Source organism: Poecilia formosa, unplaced genomic scaffold (assembly GCF_000485575.1).
Source record: "Poecilia formosa unplaced genomic scaffold, Poecilia_formosa-5.1.2 Scaffold52, whole genome shotgun sequence".
NCBI classification, from domain to species: Eukaryota; Metazoa; Chordata; class Actinopteri; order Cyprinodontiformes; family Poeciliidae; genus Poecilia; species Poecilia formosa.
This window is the reverse complement of record NW_006799991.1, coordinates 2,331,304-2,352,320: the sequence shown is the minus strand read 5'-3', so window position 1 is coordinate 2,352,320 and position 21,017 is coordinate 2,331,304. Positions and strand designations below refer to the sequence as shown.

The window sequence follows — 21,017 nt, the reverse complement described above, 5'->3', positions numbered from 1 at the left end:
TCCTGTGCTTCAGTATTCTTTATTCAGTAATGCAGTGAGCTGTCACCATTGTCGTTATTTTATATGGTCTTATTGTCAACAATCACTCAAGTGCCAAATAAAATGTGATGAAGACAAAGATGGAGTATAAAGTCAGCAAATTAGCAAAAGTGGAATTTATATAGAAAATAAAGCAAATACATTTTCTTTCCATCACTCATGACTTTTATAACCAAAATGATCGGATTCTCAGTGACTGTTAAACATTACATATATTTATATGTCCTTTCAATAAATAGATGTATTTGATATTAAATTATTTGCTTACAAATATATGGTCCATTCCACTCACAAACAACCAACAATCTCCATTCAATCATTTTGAGTTATGACACCAACAGCAAAAACATAGACACTATAAACACACACAGAAAGAACGTCCTCATGTCTGCTGTGGGTTTGAAGGCACTTCCTTGGCAACACATTGATCCCTCTTCCGTTATATGGCGACCTGGAATTTAAATCGCAACACAAAAATGCATAGTTAAATATTGGCAGTTTCTACACTTTTTAAAGTTTTTTTATTTTTTTATCAAAATCCCGTGGCTCAATGCTGGATCTGGAGATTTTATCACATCTTCACATCTTTCTAAGGAAGTCATGTTGTCAGCTTCTAAAGAGGGATTATTACTGCTGCCGAAGGTCACTGAGAAATGACCAGAATTGCCGAATCATGACTCATTTCATACGTCTTCTGATGTTCGTCAATCGCGACACACATGTGAGCTCTCAGAACAATGCAGACAGGATCCTATTATCTGATTCCTGAGGATGTGTCAGTCTCTTCAATTACATTATTACCAGCTAAACCCAATGACCATGAATGACTACTTAGGGAGATGAGCTTGTGTGTGGCAATCACTCATCAGTCTGGACATAATTGCATCCAGTGTGAACCCTGCTTTTACCTATGTTAGGTTTAAAGCCATCAAGGCAGCAGAGAAAGAGGAGTTTTTACGGATCGCCTTAAAAAGAGGGATGAGCATACATCCAGAATTATTTCACTGACAACATTCAGGGACCTTCCTTGACTTCAGGGATGTAGTCGTGTGCTTCTGAAAACATCTGATCATGCTTGGCATTATCTAATGTTGCTCATATGATTAAATTAAATGAATTCTTTATTCCAGTTATGGGAAAAATGTAAAGGAGTGATACCGTTTTTAATGTTTGGCACACTTAAACACGTCAGACCGTTAAGTACATTTTAATATCAGACAGCAATAACCTTGAGAAATCAATTTCTCAAGTGATTTCATTTATTAGGCAAAAAAAATCTATGTCTACCAGTTGCAATTGTGAGAAAGTAAATGCTTGCAAAATGCATGAACTACCTTTGCCCCCCTGGGGCAGTGGGATATGCCAACAAGTGTTTGTGGTCAGTAGGAACGAGTCTTTTAAATTTCAGAGAAAGAATATTGTCCATAATTTTGAAAGACTTTTATTTGTGATTTTTTTAAATTTAAACACATTTGAGGATTTCAATTTTCCTTTATCGTTACTCAAAATCATCCCAATGTGCATGTCTGTTTTCCTCTAACAGTTCAAGTCCAAGTTTAACTAATTTAGAAGTGTCTGAAAGGAAATGTTGAAGTTATGGTATGAGAAGATTTTGTTCTGGCATGAAAACATTTCAGAGATCAAGGATAGATCACATTCTATACAACATCTAAATGTTGGACAGATGTAAAAGAGATATGTTTCTGATTATAGGAAGGATCGGTCTTCCTCAGATGAACATTTGACAGATTTACTCTCTGTCAGAGATTGAGTCTCTTCAGCACAAAGTATACATCTGCATGTCTATGTTAATCATTTCTGTTTTAGCGAGGGATGTAAAACACCAAGAGTAACTCGAGAAGAAAAAACAAATACTCACATACAAAACCTATGACTGCATGCAGAGCGGACTCATTGCTAATCGCGTTAGCAATCTTGCACACCTTTTGTAATCTAAAAGAAAGAAACGGTAAGAAAAAAGACTGTTAGCAGTTTCACATGACCTAATCAATTACTAAAATTAAAAGAATTAGCTCCTTTTCAGGATAACAGCAGCTTTACTTCAACAAATATTGAGAACTAATAAGAGTCATGTCTGAACATATCTGCTTTCACTACTATTTACTCCATAATTTTGAAAACTGCAAATATCTCAGAGAGAGGAGCAACAAACACTGAGTTGGAAATGTTTTCTCTGATTTATCTATTTATTTACTAATAAGAAGTTATAAAACCAGTCACATTTCCTACAGTTACATTTTATTGCTGAAATGCAAAACAATTTAAATTTTGCACAATGTGACTGCAATGCTGAATACTCTGATAACAATATCAGATCAGTGTTATGTTTTTTACTCTGTTTTGCATCTGCATTTTAAATTGTCTAATAATTTTTGTTTTGTTGTAACTAAATTTCTAAGTAGATACGGACATTTTGAATTAACAGATTTATTTTTAAATCAGAAGGTATCCATCACTCCTAGTTAGCTTTAATACCTCGACCGCTAAAAATATGCGTCAAGTATGCACAGCGAGGGCGGTCAAAGTCTGCTTTACACGTAAACATATTACTAACAAGTTGTAGGTGTGTTGTAGGTATTTTAAATTTTGTATTCAACAAAGTAATGCATCCAAACTTTTGAGATTGTAAAATTGCAAACATTGATTTCGCAATGATGTTTGTGATTTGACATATTGCACTAGTAATTTCAAAAATTGTTCACATCTTGTAATCTATTTTTTGGGTATTTCTTTCTATTTGTATCAGTTTTAAAAAATTGTGAGACTCAGGTTTGATTATAAAAAGCACCCACGGCTTTGTCTTTCTAAGCAATGATGTGCCTCACTGATTTGAAGAATTTTCTTTTTTTTTGTTTGTTTTATTTACAAAAATTATTTTTTGAACAATTGCTTTGTATTTTACAGTGACATAGTCTTAGCTCAGGCAAGGCAAGGCTGGGAACCACTATTAAACAGTGATGACCATCAGTATGCCACTGCATGTAAACTGATTATGCCAAAGTGAATAATATTAGCCTTATTATTGCTACTTATCCCAATTCACAACCCAAAGAACCACAGGCAGAATTGAAAGCTGAGCTGGAAATCTTGCAAAGTTCTATGGATAAAAGCTCATCTCAGCTGGACAGATGGATTATAAACATGTGTTTTCTTGTTAGATGACCTCATGTCTCAGTCGGCTTTAAAGAAAACACACACACACAAGCCCCCCGTCCTCTTCGATTTAACAGAGATTAAAAAGACCCTTTAGACTTTTATTAGTTGCAAAAGTCAACAGCTGTGGTAGTGCAACAACAGTGCCCATGGGTGGGATGACTTGGACATATATGAAGGTACTTTTGATGCTAAAGGACTTGCTGAAATTTTTGGAAAACATTCCATTATGAAGGCAAAACCCACGTGTTCTTTTTCTACATTTCTTTAATTCTGCTCAGAGTTGTGACCGATCGTGTAAATTTCTAGTATATATATATAAATACACATATATATATATATATAGATGTACAGTAACACAAATATTTTTTTTCATATCTCTATCTTACCTCTTGATTTTTGTTATTTCTTTAAACTGCATCAGTACCAAGAATGATTGCTCCCCTTTAACATAAAAGAGCCAAAGTTTCTGACATATAATCAGCAGATTACACAAAGCAAAGTTTTAATAATTTGGACATAAAACATCCAAATGGTTCGGACCATGTAAATTTTGTTCTATATCATTGTTCTAACAAGAAAAAACAGATTGTTTGGCGCATTACTTCTCATGTGGCCGTTCAGTGAAAAAAACAGATTGGATGCCTCCACGGAGCATCATGACAGCAAAAGCCATCTTAGAAATAATCAGGAGTTAGTTGCTTTGTTCAAAATATTCATAATGGTTGTTAATTTATTGGCCTACGACATTTCTTCTATGTTTGCTTTTTGGTAAAACTAAACATATTCAGATTATAAATTTCAGACAAAGATTACCTGATTAAATACAAAAAGGAGATCATAACAGATGATTAATTTATTAAGGGGAAAATGCTATCTTAATCATCCTGGTGTATTTGAAATACACATGCCTCATTTCTAAAAAGCAGAATTGTTGTGATTAGCTACATTAATTATTTACAATTAATTACAGTTTAATTATTTAATTACAGTTAAACTGGCCACACCATCAATTTTTCTCGTCATGCCTATTTTACGCAGCAGGACAATCCAAAGCAGGGCACTATGTCTGCCTTTGAATAATTCAAAAAATACAGTCTAGGAAGAAGTCTGACCAAAGTTCAGACTTAAATCTGGATCATGCCTCGTAAACAGAAGCATGAGAGCGAACTCTCCATTAGTCAAAACAATTCTACCAAGACAAGTGATCCAAAGTTCCTCCACTCTGAGGCAAAACACATCTAAATGTGGCACAGCCAGTTAGTAGAATTGGAGGGAATTATTTTTTTCATTTCGGGGTCGATTGGTTTGGATTACTTTTTTCCCTTGATAAATGAAATATCATTTGAAAATTGTTTCTGGCTATTTCTGTCTGCTGAAGAAATTAGTTTGATGATTTGAAGGACTTAGGACAAAAAAAAAAGACAATTTGCAAACTAATAAGATATTCAGCTTTCAGTTTTTTTTTAGTTTTTTTTTTTTTCTTGAAAAGGTGAAACTTATTGATCTGACTTACAGTACTACTTAATACTGTATTAATGGGCCCATTAATACTGTGCTTGGGTGCCGTGTTAATGGGCCCAAGATGCTTGTGACCACAGAAGAGAGTTAGAATCACGGTTGAAAAGTGAATAAAACAACAACTAGTTTGTCATGACTGATATCATCCTCACAGTTTTGACTAATAATATCGACATTACATGTCTGCTTTTAATATGATGCAGCCCTAATCAACAACATTTTTTATCTGATCTGAAAAACACTAACCAAAGTTGATTTAATATATTCTAAGAAGATGCTTAGTGACCCACGCAGAAACCAAAAGATCTCTATGTTGAAATAACTTAAACTTTCTGCCAACAAAAACTGTTTGCTCACATAAAATGTCAGTCATATTAATATTAAACACACATGTTTTCTCAGCCATTATGAAATGGATAATATTTTAAGATAAAAAATAGAGAAAGAGGAACAAAGAAAACTGATAAAATTAGTTGTCTGTTGAATGAAAAAGCATACACACATGCTGGTCTTGAGCAATCCCTTGTGGTGTGGTATAGTCTGTGAAAGTGTGTTTTGCACTCCGACGAGAACTTGACATGTCCTGCTTGAGAAAAGAGAAGGTCACATTAGGTAAAATGAAAAGAAATTATCTTAATATAACATTTTTTAAGAAAAATACATGACCTGATGCTGTGCTTTTGTTGAAAATGGGAGTGCTTTTCATAAATCATGTCAATTTATACTGAGATCATTTCTGTCTAATGATTAAATATCTCTAGCTTTAAGGGAGTTTCCTGCTTCAAGATTAAAATAATTTTCTCCAGAGTGCAGAAGGGTCACTCTTTAGCAAGACTGATTTGAATTTTATGCCTGATTCCAAAACTCTGGGGTTGGTGAAGTTTTCATCTGCTAATTCAGACGTTGGTTTCAGGTGTTCTTCTAGGTGTTTTTACCTAGAAGTGAAGGTGAAAGCACTTAGAAGAAGTTTTCTTCTAGGTGAAAACAGATAGACTTTGCAGTAGGCAGGTACATGAGGACTAGATTTTGAGAGGCCTTTTACAGCTCGTTGTGTGCTAGTATTTTTATTAGTACTATAAGTACTACACCGGCAACTTTTCACTGTATTCTAAGTGAATTGCAGCGGTATACTAAACTAATGGCTACTCAGCTTTCCCAGCCAGAATACAGACTTCAGAGGGCTTTACTGTAAGTCTTTGCAATTGCTAAACATTGATAAAATCTATATTCTGAGTATAAAACGAATGCTGAATTAGTGTGCTTTACTGACGGGAGAAATATAAACATTTGGAGTTTCCAATCAGCCGTCACAGGTCAGGGTCAATAATCTGACCCATCTGAAAGTTGTCCAATTCTAGTTACCACTTGATTTCTCTAAACATCTCTAAATGTGACTCAAATGAAATATTACTGGTTTTACAATTGGTGACTGTATGATGTGTTTGTGATATTTTTATGTTTTCATTAAGCACTTTGAAATGCCTTCCTTCTGAAATGTGCTATACAAATAAACTTAACAGATTGATTCTATATGCTCTACAGTAAGAAGCAACTTGAATCTAAATTAATACATCATGGAGGTTTTAATCTTTATAAAATCAGTAGAAAAGGGATTTTTTTTTAAACCTTCCTTTCATTGGCTACAAAGACGTCCGCGATCTGCTAATACCCAAATGATGTAAAGAACTCAACACCTCATAAAAACGCTTAATATTAATTTTGACTTTAATTAACCACATATTTGTAAGAATTATAGTTTTTAAAAAAAACTAACTAACTAAAAAGTAACTGCACCCCAAAGTGGCTTTACTTTGTCAGTTGTAGACTTATTATTAACTGATCAGCTTTCAATTTAGACTGAAACAAAGTCAAGTTGTCAGTTATAATAACGTCTAAGAGTTTCTGCACCAACGATTATGCTTCCAGATTTTCATAGCAATAATGAAGTCTACTCACAGGTCCTGAGACAAATAATCAGCTTAGCTTAGCAATGCCTTCAACTTAATTCTGTCAGCTTCAGACCATGTGCTGTTTCTCTAAACTACTGCCCTGCAGCTAAGCCATGCGACCCCGTTCTGACCCAAAGAACGGCGTTCACAAAGCTGTCTATGACTTCAGTATACTGTATCTTGGCTTGCAGGAATGAACATGTTTTTTCTCAGAGGGGCAAAACTTGGAGAGTCCTGCCAACAGTTGCATGGGAAAAGTGCCAAATATGTTCTTAAAGTTGTTTCCCAGATAAAACAGTTTCGCAATGTCTGCAAAGGGTATCAGAGATTCTAGGCCAAAATGTTTTCACAAAAATCTTCTTTAGTGGAAGTTTTCTTACCTCCAAAATGCTGAATGAACTTGTCCTTCAGGTGTGCATCTCTAGGAACAATATCTGAAACAGAAACTTGTGATTAGCTTTTCACATCAGAACTATTTATCAGGCCATCAAATAAACAGTTACTGATTTTTGCTTTTTGTATTTTTATGATATTACTTAAAGTATTCCATTTGAGTAACATTTTGAGAGACAAACATAAAATACTGCCAACTATTTGGATTCATCTCTGACCATCTTCCATTCTCCTGCTGAAGAACCCCCCCAAGAAACAAAAAACATAGCATGATGCTGCCACCACCACGTCTTATCGCAGGTGTGATCAGGGGGACGTGAAGTGTCAATTTTTTTGCTGCACATATGATTTTGCATGCAGGTGAAAATGCATCTGGTTTTATCTGATCAGGGCATTTACGTCCACATGTTTGTTTCATCATCTGCAGAGCTCGCAGTATCAGAGCTTTCTCTTTGACTAGCCTGACAGCTTCGATGCACAGCGATATTTTGGAAGGTTTATAGTTGTGCCACACTCTATTTTTGAAGTATCACTGTGCTGTTGGGATCTAATTTTATATCCTGTTTTAAACTTTACCCCAACTTTTCCTCAACTTGTCTGCTGTCCTCCTTGGTCTTCGTGATGCTGCTTGTTGTTCTCAAACCAAACTCTGAGGCCTTCAAAGAAAAGCTGGATTTATGCTGTAATTTCAACCAGGGGTATTCTAATATAGATGTTGAGGACATAATATATGAACAAAACGCTTATCAGATTTTCAGTAGAAATATTTCTAAAACAATTTTCCTTACACATCACAGTTATGCATTAATGCCATCAATATACATTATATTACATTACATTACAACATGAAAAAAAGTGAAAAGCTTAAAGAAGTGGAATAAAATGCATGTACAAGCTGAAGCTCCCTCTTTCATTAAGAATCTATAGTTTTAAATTTATTATAAGGGCTGAGAGGTAACCAACCTAGAAATAAAAAAAATAAAAAAATGCCCTTTATGATTTAATCTCTACTGCAATGGTTTGGCAACCTGTCCAGGCTGTACCCTGAGAAAGACATCAGCCCCACTGAGGCTCTGCAAGAATGAGCAGGTTTAGACGATGAATGGAGGGATTTGGTTTCTACACATACTTCATATATTATACTCAAAATTCCAACAAAATATGTTGAACATTACATTGTGACATGGAAAAATTTGAAAAGTTTAAGAGGTAATAATATTTTTGCAGGGCACTATATAACATGCAAAAGTCCAACAACACAACACCATTGCTGACAGCCTAAAGTGATTATTTTTTTGGGGTTAAATGCTGATCATAATAAGTCCTTGTAATACATGGTTGATTGCACTTTAGTCTCCAGAGTCAGTAGACTGTAATGTGGTTACAAGATGGGAATAATGATTGACAGTCATTGCACCAGGCTGAAAACCAGCAAACGTAAAATAGTTTTTGTCTTATTCTGAATAAATGGCAGCATATACTATTAAAGGGGTATTCCAGAAAAAATACAAACATTTCTTCAAGTCTAAACATGAAGGTATGTCTATGTAAAACAAATGTTTTGCATGCAGTCCCCTCATTTTCCTAAAAGACTAACAGCTAAGCTTCAACTCCTCAGCTAAAGGTTGCATCATCAAAAAAACAAAACAAACAAACAAAAAAAAAAAACAGATATAAAATGCATGTGTTTGCTTGTTTTATCTTAGTCTCACCACAGCTGTCATTCTGATGCCACAGCCACGGCTTGAGAGGAACACACAGGGAACAACTCCACAACATGTCCCCCCTCATCCTCACTGTGTTTATGCCTTCATCATTGCGTGACGATCGTTCTTCCAGTGGTCTCACATGCACCAGTGCTAATATGCTGCCTTTAATATCCTCAAAAGATAAATTCCATCTAGCCACTCGTCTGAGAAAAGTACTTTTCAAATTGCACAAGATGAGGCCAAGACTTTCAGCTGTGTGCTGTCTGTTCAGCATCGCAAAGGCATGATCTAACTGACAGTGATTATCTTAAACAAACACATTATGTTCATTTTACACACCACACCGAGGTGCAATTCTTGAAAAAAAATATTAATTCTCGTCTATGTGTTGATTTCAGTGAAGCCTGGAACTGAGCAGAATAAAAGCACATGTACAAATGATTAACTGGACATAATGCTGTACTTTAAGACAGTAAATGCAGAGTTCCATTAAAGCTTTTTTTTTTTTCATGTACAAGAGACTCCGAATGCGACATTCAATATGTTTCAAAGAAAACGAGTTTAGAAATGAAGCACAAAACACAAAAACGCACCCAATGTGGGTGAAGAGCAACATTTACGGATGTCATTCATATTTAAAGATGATCAATGAATCATTCTGAATGAATCATTCATAGGTTTGGCCCCACGATGCTCCTCCTACCACATTTGATGATAGGTTCCTCTACTAATCAGTCATTCACAGTTTAAATATGTCCAAAACACGTGAAGGAGACGTATCTAATCAGAGTAAGTATGATGTAAACTCTTAGTCTTGCACACATTAAGCTTACCTGCGTTAAATGCATTATATAATCATTGCAACCTGAGCTGCACATGCAATTTGCATACTTATGTTAAATATGTATGGGCATTGTTCCCTTGGCTATCCAGACTTGTAGTCAGTAAAATGTCCAGATCTCTTGAATTAACTTAAAACATGCACATAGTTTAAAGTTTCAGTTTAGCCAAACCAGAGACAGGTCCTACATTAGAAGAGGAGCGCTGAGCAGACCAATGACAGCTGTCTCCAACAGTAAAATGGGGATTATGCATTCATCATCAGGTCCTAAAAATAAATCTTATCAGCTTACCTATGAGTCTAGTGTTATCCAGCCTAGGGACATACAAAGGCTTTTCCCGGGAAGAGGACTTGAAGTCTTGTGCTGAGGTGTGGAGTCCACTGCCACAGTGCCTAGACACGGGCTTGTCCCGTTGCTGGCTGTCCTTGATAACCTGTAAAATTAGATCCAACAGGGTCCTTCTCTCATTCTGCTTGACCTCTTTGCTGTCCATGCACTGACCCGAGGAGATGAGCAGAAAGAAGATGGTCAACAGTATGTGCCATTTCCTCTCCACATGCATGGCTTGACTGTCTGGGGAAAAAAAATAAAATAAATAAATAAATAAATAAATATATAAGTAAGTTTGGTTGTTATTAGAGATGTAATCTAAAGTTAGACATTTAACAAGCTGCACACGCTGTAATAATCTTTTTTTTTCGTTCCTACTTTTGCGTAAAAAACTAAAACACTCCTTGTCTCATGAAACACACGCAACCTGTGTTTGCCAGGCATCCCATTAAAGAAATGGTGCATGACAGGCTAGGCACGATTCTCTCTGGGATTCTATTTAGTTTTTTTCCCCTTCTTCTTCTTCTTTTTTTTTTATTTTTTATTTTTTTACTTATAATAAAGTAAATGCACTTAGCTAAATCCAGAACTCACCGGTTGAGGAGATGCTGATGTCCTGGAGAGTGGACACAGTTGTCTTGAGGAAATTCTTCCAGGCGTTGTCTGCGGTTCCGATAAGAGAGAGAAAGAACAGCCTGCAGATTGCGCTCAACGCCGTCTTTCTTGAAAAATTGCGTAGCTATTTATACCGAGTGCCACCTTCTTGAAGGTAATACAATCGATTTCGAGTGGGTGGTAAAGCAATGTTGACATCTTCGGAGTATTTTCTCCCCTCTTTTGTCCCAGAGGCACATGTTCACTTTGGCGCGCCCCACACCTTTACGCACAAGAAAAGTTTCATCTGCAGTTGATTCGAGCCCATAAAAAGTCGGCGATCCTTTTGAGATAAAGTTTGGGAGTGAGGAAAGAAGAAAACGCGCTTTACGATTGCATGTTTTTTTTTTTTTTTTTTTCTTTTTTTAAAAAAAGAGCTTGGCGCACGAAAAATACAGGAGCGCAACAGCGCGCAGTGAAGTAGTTTTCCAAAAAGGGAGCAACTTGTTGGATGCTGGATGCAGAGAACTGGAGAATCTGAGGGCCTATAAGCTTGCAGTCGAGCTGTCAACGTGCCGATGTTTTTGTTCACTGATGTCCAAGTCTTGTGACCTCCTAAGCGCTGCAGAGAATGCGCCTCCAGGAGCACCCATCCGGCAAGTTAACTCCCGAACAGAAATCTTTATGGTGATGCAGCTTGGAAGAATAACGCCAGGGGTATGTAAGGGTCCATTTAGAATTGGAATTTTTAGAGAGGAAAAAAACGAAATAATTTCTTTTCCCTTTAGCTCGGAGCGAAACAAACAAACAAAAAAAATTGACTAATGCATGACAAATCAAGTCTTAATTTTGTCCATATGTCATTGATAGTTATAAGTTAAATCACATTTAAGAAAAAAAAAAGTTGAAAGAACAGAGAGGTAGTGGGGCATCTCAATAAATTAAAATCTCTTTGAAAAGTTAATTTATTTCAGCATTTGCAATTTATGATATAGATTTAAGAGTGCTATATTTCCTGTGCTTATTTCAGTTTATTTTCATGATTATGGCTTACAGGTACTGACAACCTGCACCTCTTAGGGAACGTAGAATGTATAGAGGATATGAAAGAAAGATTTTAATACAGAGCTGTTGAGCAGGCATATGCCTTCAGTGCTTTGTCAGAGCCCCTTTAGCATGAACTGCTGCATCAATGCAGCCCTGCTGAGGTGTTAATTTAGCCGAGGTTGTTTAATAGTGGTTTTCATCTTGCATATCTTCACAACAGATGCTATAAGGGGTTTAGGTGAGGGAAGTACAATGATTCCAAGATAATTAAAGTTTCCAATTAAGGTATTGTGTATAGGGATCAGGTCTTGTTCGAAAATGAAATTAGCATCTCCATAGTGCACAAAAATTTCCTGGCTGCACTGACTGTTGACCTGATAAAAAACAAAAAAAAAAAAAAAACATTGGACCAAGAACAGAAATGGTATGGCTCCCCACCCCAAATCATCACTGACTGTGGAAACTTACCAGTGGAGTTCTGTGCTTCTCAAGTTCACCGACCGATTCTTGGATCTTGATTTCCAAATAAAAGCCAAGTTTTACTTGTATCTTAAAGGAGGACTTTGGATGTCTGACTGACAGTCCTTCTCATTTTCTTTTAGATGGCTCTGAAGTTGTCTCTGATTCAGGAGAAGCTTAACGGAAGAAATGCAGTAGTTGTGGTTCTTAAAGTATTAACACCAGCTATTTCCCACAATTTATGAATCTCCCTCAAACTCTTCAAAGGGACTTGGATCACAACCCTTTAGCCTTTAGTAATTTCTGCTACATGTTTCCTTCCAATCAATTTTCTACTAATATGCTTCGATGTAGCCCCTTCTGTATTTCCAGCAGCTTCAGCAATTACGTTCTGTAGCGTACCCTCCAAAAACTGTCAAGTCCCATCATTATGTTGGCCATGTTATTGCCATAATGAATAGTAAAGCCTTTGTTATTTTTATTGCAGTTATTGAGGCAATAAAAGAAACAGACTATTTTCTCAGAATGAAAAGGAAAAAGGTCAACTACTATTTGAGTGATCTTTTTTGTGTTTGTTTCTAATGTGAACACATCTCCATAAAACAGCTTTTGAAATAATAAAAAAAGAATTGTTTATTTGTTTTTATTTTACAGTGCACAGTCACAGCCTCACATTCTTGTTAAACTGATTCTTCTTTTTAGTGCATAAGGTTGTTTTAATATTATATTCATCTGCTGAACCTGCTGTGCCACTTGGAGGACATGTAGTCTCGCAGGTAGTTTGCACTGTTACTGCATTTCATTAACAGTCTTTTTGTTGTGAAACTGTAATATTTAATTAGAGCTCTGTTTCTTTAGTTAGTTGCACCTATTTTTATTAATATAATTTCAAACAGAACGTTCGTTCTGTAATAGTTACGTCTCTCCGTCACTTTAAAAAAAGAATCTAAGTTATTTATTTATTATTGAAACATATCTTCTTGATTTTAACCTGAATACCAAACATAAAGTTGTTTTCTCTCCGTAAAAAAACAAACAAACAAAACAATCCTGCCACGCCTGTCTACAATAGAAACTTCCGCTGTTACTCCAAATGTTAGCGGTTACCATAGAAACAGTAAACGCGATTGGTTAGCCTGGAAACCAAGGTCGACACTTTGATCGGAGCACCGTATTTTAGCACAGTTTTGGCACTTTATTTCATAATTGTGCTGCTTTACCCCCACGAAATTGATACACAGACATGTCGCAAAGGTAACCTTTCCAAAAACCATTGTGGAATTTGTTTTTACGGTTGTTTCATTCCCAATGTTTAGCTTCTCAAAGATATTTTAGCTAGCTGCTGGTGGGAGGATTTCAGAGATGCAGCAAGGAAGAAAATAAACTACTTACAGGTTTGATGTCTTGCCAATCAAAATGCATGTCAAAGCGTTCAGTTAATGCTACTTAGTTCTTTGAGAAGATTAAAGAAAGTAACTTTCGAACCATAAAGTAATCAAACAACATCCTGCTGGCAGGAAATCTACTGAACCACTGAGAAGATTACGTCACGCGTCCTTTAGCCACTTTTTTTTTTATGTTATTCACAGTCAAGTAATTATTTCATAGAAACTACGAAGAGTGGAGTGGAATTTATTTTGAGCTTTCTCTAATACTCAGGGTCAAGATTATGCGTGCATATTTAAACATATTTTCACTCCATTTCAAAAAACTAGCTGAGATATGTGTTTGAGATCCATTTTCTGTTAACACAGACTTGTGTTCAAGTATTGACATAAGCTATCACCTTCAGTGGAAATAAAGTCATTAGAATAATTAGGAATAATCCGCTGAGGTACAAACCTATTGGACTTGGAGGTACTGGAACATTAGTGTCCCTGTCTGCAGTGAAGCAAGTTTAACATCAACATGGATTTAGAGGGTGCTGACCTAAATCAAAGCCTTGAAGTTTGACTAAAATTTGCAGCTGCCCATATGAGCAAGCCAAATTTTTTCTGGAGAAAAGTTTTATGGGGAAAGAAAGACATAGTGGCCACAGTGAAAAATGTTGGTGAAAGGAGTAAGGCATTCAGTCAAAAAACAATGTCATGTTGTCAAAGGCTCTAATATAAATGGAGTGATAAAGCAATGGGGATGTTTCACAAACAACTGAATTAATTTAAGTAATCAAAAGTACTCTATGGTTTTATAACTCATTAATTCATAATTTGGCTCCAATGGAACCCCATACTATGCATCTTGTAATTGTACAAGATGCATCCATTTTGTTTTTTTGCCAGGGAACTAAGAACAAGTACACACCACTATACCTTAATGCTAAATTGTATTTTGAGGTACAATTTACAATACATTGTTCCATTAGGATACTCTTGCCTGAAATATAATGTCATGGTGTAATATTTCTTGTCTTTGCTTTATTTTATCTCCGTGTGTACACTGTCCCAGTTCCTACAACCAGGTCTGGAAAGATGCCATGTCAGAGCTGAGTAGTCTCCTGGCTGAAGAACTACCTCCTGTGCCCATTCCACCTCAGCGAGACAGAGTGGTGTTCTTCCAGCGGCTGGCGACCCTTTATGTGCGCTACGTTCAAGTCTTCAGGCAGCTGGAGGAAGCCCACAACATGCTGGTCCACCCTCAGAAGAGACGACTTATTCTTCTGCTTCTCAAGGGCGTAATGGGGCGGGTGCTAGAACTGAAGTATGAAATGGTGGAGAAAGAGTTTTCAGAGTACCACTATGTGGATGACATCCTGCATGCACTGAAACTCACGCCTGTAAGTTTTTTTTTGAAAATAGGTTTGTTTAATTTTCATACCCTGTATATTTATTGCTGATAAATCTCAAGTGTCGTGGAAGAGCTTTTGCATTTCACTAACTGTGACAAAAAAGCAAAATCAAAAGAAATATTTAACTGGTACTGGAAAGACATTTTTCTTGATACTCGATGCATTTGTAGAAGATAACTCTCAAACTCTTAGCATCATTGTCTTTTTAGCCTGCACTTGAGATCCCCATTCCATACTTCTTTGTCGGTGAGCGCAGCAAAGAAACTGAAGAACGAAAAACGATGGTGCTGGATGTCCTGAATTTGGCGGATGGTTCAAAAGACCTTGATGTAGGTTAAAATGACACTACTTGTAAATAGAACTCTTTGTGTCTTAGATTTGAAACAAATCATTTGATTTTGGTACACATGCAAGCCTTCAACATTTAAAAGTGACTTTAACATGACACATTATTTTATTTTAAAAGCAAGACTTAATATTTAGCGGATCACTCTTTCTTTTACAATCAGAGAATTATTTGTGTTTCCTTGTTTATCATGTTTTTGTTTGATTTTTTTTGGGGTCCCTGCAGACTTCAATGGACAAAGTTATGACTGAAGCGGAGGCCATAAAGATCATTCAAATGGTGGAGAGGGCGTGGCAAGGGAGGATTAGGGCAAAGTTAAACAAAGACGTCAGATTTAGCAATTTCGACAGACGGCACAGGGCCAAATCCGCTGGATCAGCTTTCAATGAGTTGGCCGCCATCCGCATTCAGAAGGTTGTTTCTCTTAAACATTATGTGACATTTTCTCTATCTGGGATTCATCTGTTGGACCTTATTTATTCTGGTTGAACTTTATTTCCAGATATGGAAGGGGTACTTACAAAGAAAGAAAACAAAGATTGCTCGAGATGAGGAGATGATTTTTCTTGGAATGGTAAGTCAGATGATCCATTTTGTTCTGTATCCTGAACCTTGAAATTATAATATTTTTTTTAAAGCTACCATTTATGTATTGATAGTACACCATAAGGCATTACTTTAAGCTTGAGCTCATGACATTTTTACTCAAAATTTTATATCTCTTTTTGCCCAAGTTACCTTTCTAAAATCTTGGAACAAGTACATTTTGTTAACATATTTATTATTTGTGCCAGGTTATGGATCCAAAATACCAGACCCCTCTTCAGGCAGAGATTGATGCCCAAGCTATCGACACTTCCATTCGAGTTAGACAAAAGAAACACGAGGAAGTTTACCTAAATGCAATAGATGCAATTTTGAAGCAAATACGAGAATTGGAGTGGAATGACATGGCCAAGACGATGAAAAATCAGATTCGACAGTGGTTTTATGAATGTCGGTGAGGTTTGGGCCTGCAGTAGGGTTGTATTTGGTGATGTAAAGAAGTATTTTCAAAATTATTGACGTCAGTGACTGACACTGATTTCTTATTCTTTATTATGTTTTAAAGTAATACCACAGGACTATTTCCAGACTATCCAACTGTTGAAGAGGGAGGTTCAGCCATCATATTTGCTGAAAAAACCCCTCAGCAGGTGAAATGCATCTTGAATTAAATGGAAAAATAAATATTTTCTGGATATTTTGTAAAATACGGTTTGCCACTTTCAGTTAGTGGAAGAAATTGCTTTACAAGAAGAGGAGGCAGCGTCCAAATCAAAAGCGAAAGGGAAGGACGACAAGAAGGCAAAAGATAAGAAAGACAAGGGAAAGGGGAAGGGTGCAGAGGACGTAAGTGAAAAAAATTTGAACATGTCATTAGAGCAGCTTAGACAGTGCATTGCTCGTTTGTGATGATCTAATTTAACTTTGTTCGGACTCACAGGATGATGAAGGGTTGACGATGATGCCATCTGCTTTTCTTTCAGAATTGGAAGTGGCAAACAAAAGATATGAAGGTGGTTTCACATGTAAAATGTTAAAGAAATCTGATGTTTGAAGATTGTTTACAGTCCCAAACATTTATGATGAAAATACGATTTCTGAGTACACTCACAAGTATGCTTTTGAGTGTTCTTGCACTCACTAGCATTGTGAGTTAAAAAAAGACAAAGTGCCATAATGGTTTTCTTCTATGTTGTTCTTTTCTTCACTCTAAGTAAAAGAGTCATGTGAAAGAATTGTTGGTATTACCATAAAACCTTACAAAGTCTTTCTACTCACAGAGGTTTGGAAAACCCGTAATGAGTCTGAAAACTTCACCCAGATTCACGAAGTGGAGTTGATTAAGGAAGAAATGAGAAAAATCGTAGAAGAGGAAGTTCGATTACAGGTATTGCTGTACCCGTGTCACTGTTGATTTTATTTAACCATAAAACCTTCCTTGGTTTTTGTCAGCTCAAATTATTACTTAAAATTCTTCAACATTGATAGAAAACATAATTTGTACACTTACCAAGCAGATCAATCAACTGTGCTATATTTGTACAGGTTTGTGCGGCCAAAATATTTTCTTTTGTGCCGATATAATATTTAAGATTTGAAAAACAAAGGGATGTAACTTCACACAAGTGTTTCTCTGGTGTTTCTTTCTTATTGTTGCCCCTCGTTCCTGAAGACGTGGGAGCAAAAAGGACAAAACAAAACAAAACAAAAAAAAAACATCAAAGGTTTTTTTCTCTAAATGAGAAAAATCCCTAAAAGTGAATGTTATCCCCTTTAGTTGAATGACCAGCTTTTACAAGCCATCCATCAGTCACTGACATAGGACTGAAGAAAGTTTGGCCCATTCCTCACATTCAGTTGTAAAACCTTTGAGGGCTTTTTTGTCTGTCTAACCTTTTTGAAGTTATCTTCAAAAAGATCTACCTAGCTACAACAAACTCCACAGACAAAAAGTCAGACAGACAGACAGATGCTCACTCCCCATTTTTCCCTCTTTCTTCAGGTTGATGAGGAGATGCGAGAGGAACTTGCTGAGTTGAAGTTGGCTGTAGATAAAGAGAAACCTGGCAAACAAAAAGGGCCAAAGGTACCAACATTAAAATCTGATCTAATTTTGCATGCATTGCATTGATGTGATTATTATCTTAATTAACTACACAGAAGAAAAAAGGGTCTAAAGGTGGAAAGAAGAAGAAAAAGGAAAAAGATCTGACACCTGATAGGTGATGTTAAAGGGATCACATACATTTGTAAGTTTCAGGAAACAAAACAAAACAAACCACCAAAATAACATAAACTTAATTTCTTTACATCTGCTAGGACCCTTGAGTCTTTGTGTGAAGAGCTTGTGCAGCAAGGCTTACTGAAACGGGCAAAAAATTTTCGGATGCAAGATTTCTTGGGTAAGACATTGGGCAATATATTTTTTCTGTAGTTGTATTTGTGATTTTTACCTCAGATTGCAAGAGATGTGTGGAAACAAGAAAACTCTTTTAAAAGAAGAAATTCATTTTCATCTGCCATGTAATTAGCTATGATGTGCTGCCCTCTTCTGGCTCCTTTGCCAGCTTATGTGAAAACTGATTAAACTAATAAGTCCTTAGAGAATGTAGGTTCTGTAAAATGTGTTAATAACAACTGTTTATTGAGGTTTATTTATAGATTTTGGCATGAGATGCTGCCTATCAAAGCTATTTTTTTATATTAAGGACAGTGATATGTTCTTTAATGATAAAACTGCCTTCTAGATATTAAAGAAACTTCATTCAACTCTTAATCAAAAATAACAAGCAAATAACAAAAGTTCTGTTTTCTATTTCCTTTCCAGGTGACTATAATTATCTTGGTACTACACTGAGACAAAACGACATCGAGCCCATGCCATCATTGTTAGATGTCCGTCAAGTCTTATCTTTATATGGAATTTTACCATTAGGTATGGAACTTATTATAAATATTTTGTATTTATTAATGTATGTTACCATGAATTTATAACACTTGTATGGTTTGAAATGTATGTGGTTTGCAGGCGCTCCAGAGGTTCATGAGAAGGCTCCTCTGATAAAGTCCATACTGCTGGTGGGGCCGGCAGGTGTGGGCAAGAGCATGTTGGTCCATGCAATTTGCCAGGAGACAGGGGCCACTATGTTTGATTTGTCCCCCTATAGCACAGCAGGAAAATACCCAGGCAAGCCTGGACTGGCCATGATGCTTCATATGGTGTTTAAGGTAGGACTCTAGATGCCAAAACATTGCTTCAATTTTCTAATATCACTTAGATGTTAAGATGTATTCTATATTCCCATGTAACTCTATTTGAGAATGTCAGCAGAAAACACATCAGTTTTAAGTATTTTCCACAGATTATTTGAAAAGGTTTTCTCCTAATTTGAGAAGCAGAGGTTTTCTAGACCGTTGTCACATGAATCCAAACATTTGGGTAATAAGAACAACAGAAGAACCAGAGAAGGTGTTGCCTAAGAGTTCATGCTGAGAAAATTTCTTTCTTTGTGGTTTATATTTTTGCCTTTAATAAGTCTAATCTAAAAATGTACAGATCAAAATATCCACTTAGTTTCCAGAACAGGTCAGATTTTTGGGAAAGATTATTCATTTCAATGGCTTACAAACGCTATGATTGTCAGAGATGGATGAGTGTTTGCTTCTTTTGTATTGTTAGAAGTTTATGGCCTTACCTACCTATAACAATGTGCAGAGTTGCAAATCATCACTGAAAATATTTTGTGTACTCAAAGTTCTTTTAGCAGTCGGTTAGCCAAATAGTACAGAAGCAGTTTTTCATAGTCGATTTATATTCAGGTTGCAAGACTTTTGCAACCCTCTGTGATTTGGATTCAAGATGCGGAGAAAATGTTCTACAAAAAAGTTCCCAAGGATGAAGAACAGGTACTTCAGATTAAAAAAAAAAATAAACACATTCATAACTGTCATATTGTAAAATAAAATATTTTGATTGATTTAATTTCATTGCAGTTTTAACTCTTTTGTGTTTTATGAACAGCTGGAACCTAGGCGACTGAAAAAAGATTTGCCTAAGTGTCTTAAACTGATCAAACCAGAAGATCGTGTCCTGATAATTGGAACAACAAAAGGCCCACAGAATTCTGATCTTAAATCGATGTGTAAAATGTATGGCAAAATCATCCTCATCCCAAGACCTGACTACGGCTCAAGATACAGTAAAGACACGACACACAGTAATTCATAAAAATGATGAAAATTAAACTTGTGGTAATGTGGAATAAAATAACTATTAATTCTGCGTAATTTTAGTTTTGTGGGAGAAACTTATTAAAAAGCAAGGAGGAAAAATAACAAACGCTTTGGACCTCACCTCTCTGACGAAGGTAACTGATGGCTACACCCCGGGCCAAATGGTGCAGGTCATCAGCAGTGTTGTCACCAAGGATCGCATCAATGACTTGACAAAGCACCCCCTCACTGCTGATGATTTCATTGTACCACTTGGCAAGTTTGAGCCCGTGCTCCAGAAGGAGGAAGAGGCGTTAAAAGTATGTTGAAGCAGCAATATTCAAAAAGCCATTTAAAGCAGGTTTAGAAGAAGAATTCTGATTTTTTTTTTGTGATATGGTTAAAATTATAGTTAGAAAAAGTAGAAGAGTCTTTTATTTCTGTTTTCAGAATATGACGTTTTATATTTTTAAGGCATGTATTTAAGACATTTTCTTTGTTTTTCCTTCAGAGCTGGTACGCAAAAACACCTCTAGGAAAAAGAAGGATTAAAGCTGCTGCTGAAAAAGAAGATGCACTACTTAAAGCGAAAGATGCAAAGACCAAAAAGAAAAAATAAAACTGCACAAAAAGTAAGGGCATTTTGTTTGGTCAGTATTTGCTGCTATGACATCACTTGGCAGTAAGTCTATATATTTGGAAAACCTCCTTCTTTTTTATTTAAGTTGTGCCACATTTGAAAGGAAAATGCGTTTGTTGTGTGGAGTGTATGAATGTAAAACTTTCCAAAGCTCCACTGTAATCTGAGAGATATTGAGATGAGATTTTCCAGTCATTGGCAATTCAATATCTCCACTTTAAGAAACCGAGTTCTATTTTCGAACACTTCAACACACACCCCACCATAGCGGGGCTTATCATATGCCATGAAGAGGAATCGCCTCTGAGCCGATTTTGGCCATTCATACTTCTCCAAAGGAAGTACAGGAAATATGGTCGACAGTGCTCAACGACTGGCGGTGTCAAGCATCGCTACGTTTAAAACCAAACCATACATTATCACTTCATCGG

At 36.2% G+C, this 21,017-nt stretch overlaps 2 protein-coding genes across 6 annotated transcripts; one reads left to right on the top strand and one right to left on the bottom strand.

Moving 5' to 3' along the window:
- On the bottom strand, positions 1–10,637 carry alkal1 (ALK and LTK ligand 1). Of its 3 annotated transcripts, none has more exons than XM_007552758.2 (6): positions 10,552–10,637; positions 9,919–10,200; positions 7,064–7,117; positions 5,237–5,320; positions 1,919–1,992; positions 1–490 (listed from the first exon to the last, which is right to left on the bottom strand). In XM_007552758.2, the coding sequence occupies exons 2-5, from the start codon at positions 10,187–10,189 to the stop codon at positions 1,928–1,930; spliced, it is 474 nt and encodes a 157-aa protein (XP_007552820.1). In that variant the 5' UTR covers positions 10,190–10,200; positions 10,552–10,637; the 3' UTR covers positions 1–490; positions 1,919–1,927. The 3 variants fall into 3 exon arrangements, with proteins under 3 accessions (XP_007552820.1, XP_016527306.1, XP_016527307.1); XM_016671820.1 differs by having other exon boundaries at positions 9,919–10,196; XM_016671821.1 differs by having other exon boundaries at positions 5,237–5,317; positions 9,919–10,196.
- A 494-nt stretch (positions 10,638–11,131) lies between these two features.
- zgc:153738 (IQ and AAA domain-containing protein 1) lies at positions 11,132–21,017 on the top strand. 3 transcript variants are annotated; one of them, XM_016671813.1, is made up of 19 exons: positions 11,132–11,207; positions 14,503–14,830; positions 15,052–15,171; positions 15,414–15,602; positions 15,691–15,762; positions 15,983–16,188; positions 16,300–16,384; positions 16,461–16,580; positions 16,675–16,747; positions 17,015–17,121; positions 17,737–17,820; positions 17,895–17,956; positions 18,054–18,136; positions 18,562–18,669; positions 18,763–18,962; positions 19,554–19,640; positions 19,756–19,933; positions 20,028–20,266; positions 20,458–21,017. In XM_016671813.1, exons 1-19 carry the CDS (start codon positions 11,146–11,148, stop codon positions 20,563–20,565), a joined length of 2,511 nt encoding a protein of 836 aa, XP_016527299.1. In that variant the 5' UTR covers positions 11,132–11,145; the 3' UTR covers positions 20,566–21,017. The 3 variants fall into 3 exon arrangements, with proteins under 3 accessions (XP_016527299.1, XP_016527298.1, XP_007552817.1); XM_016671812.1 differs by having other exon boundaries at positions 11,146–11,267; XM_007552755.2 differs by lacking the exon at positions 11,132–11,207 and adding an exon at positions 13,030–13,311.

Coding starts and splice junctions, on each gene's coding strand:
- alkal1 (XM_007552758.2), bottom strand. CDS start 10,189: ATGCATGTGGAGAGGAAATGGCACATACTGTTGACCATCTTCTTTCTG. Junction 7,118..9,918: donor GGATAACACTAGACTCATAG/GTAAGCTGATAA, acceptor TTTCTGTTTCAG/ATATTGTTCCTAGAGATGCA. Junction 1,993..5,236: donor GGATTGCTCAAGACCAGCAT/GTGTGTATGCTT, acceptor TCTTTCTTTTAG/ATTACAAAAGGTGTGCAAGA.
- zgc:153738 (XM_016671812.1), top strand. CDS start 11,146: ATGTCCAAGTCTTGTGACCTCCTAAGCGCTGCAGAGAATGCGCCTCCA. Junction 15,172..15,413: donor ATGGTTCAAAAGACCTTGAT/GTAGGTTAAAAT, acceptor GGGTCCCTGCAG/ACTTCAATGGACAAAGTTAT. Junction 16,189..16,299: donor CAGTGGTTTTATGAATGTCG/GTGAGGTTTGGG, acceptor TATGTTTTAAAG/TAATACCACAGGACTATTTC.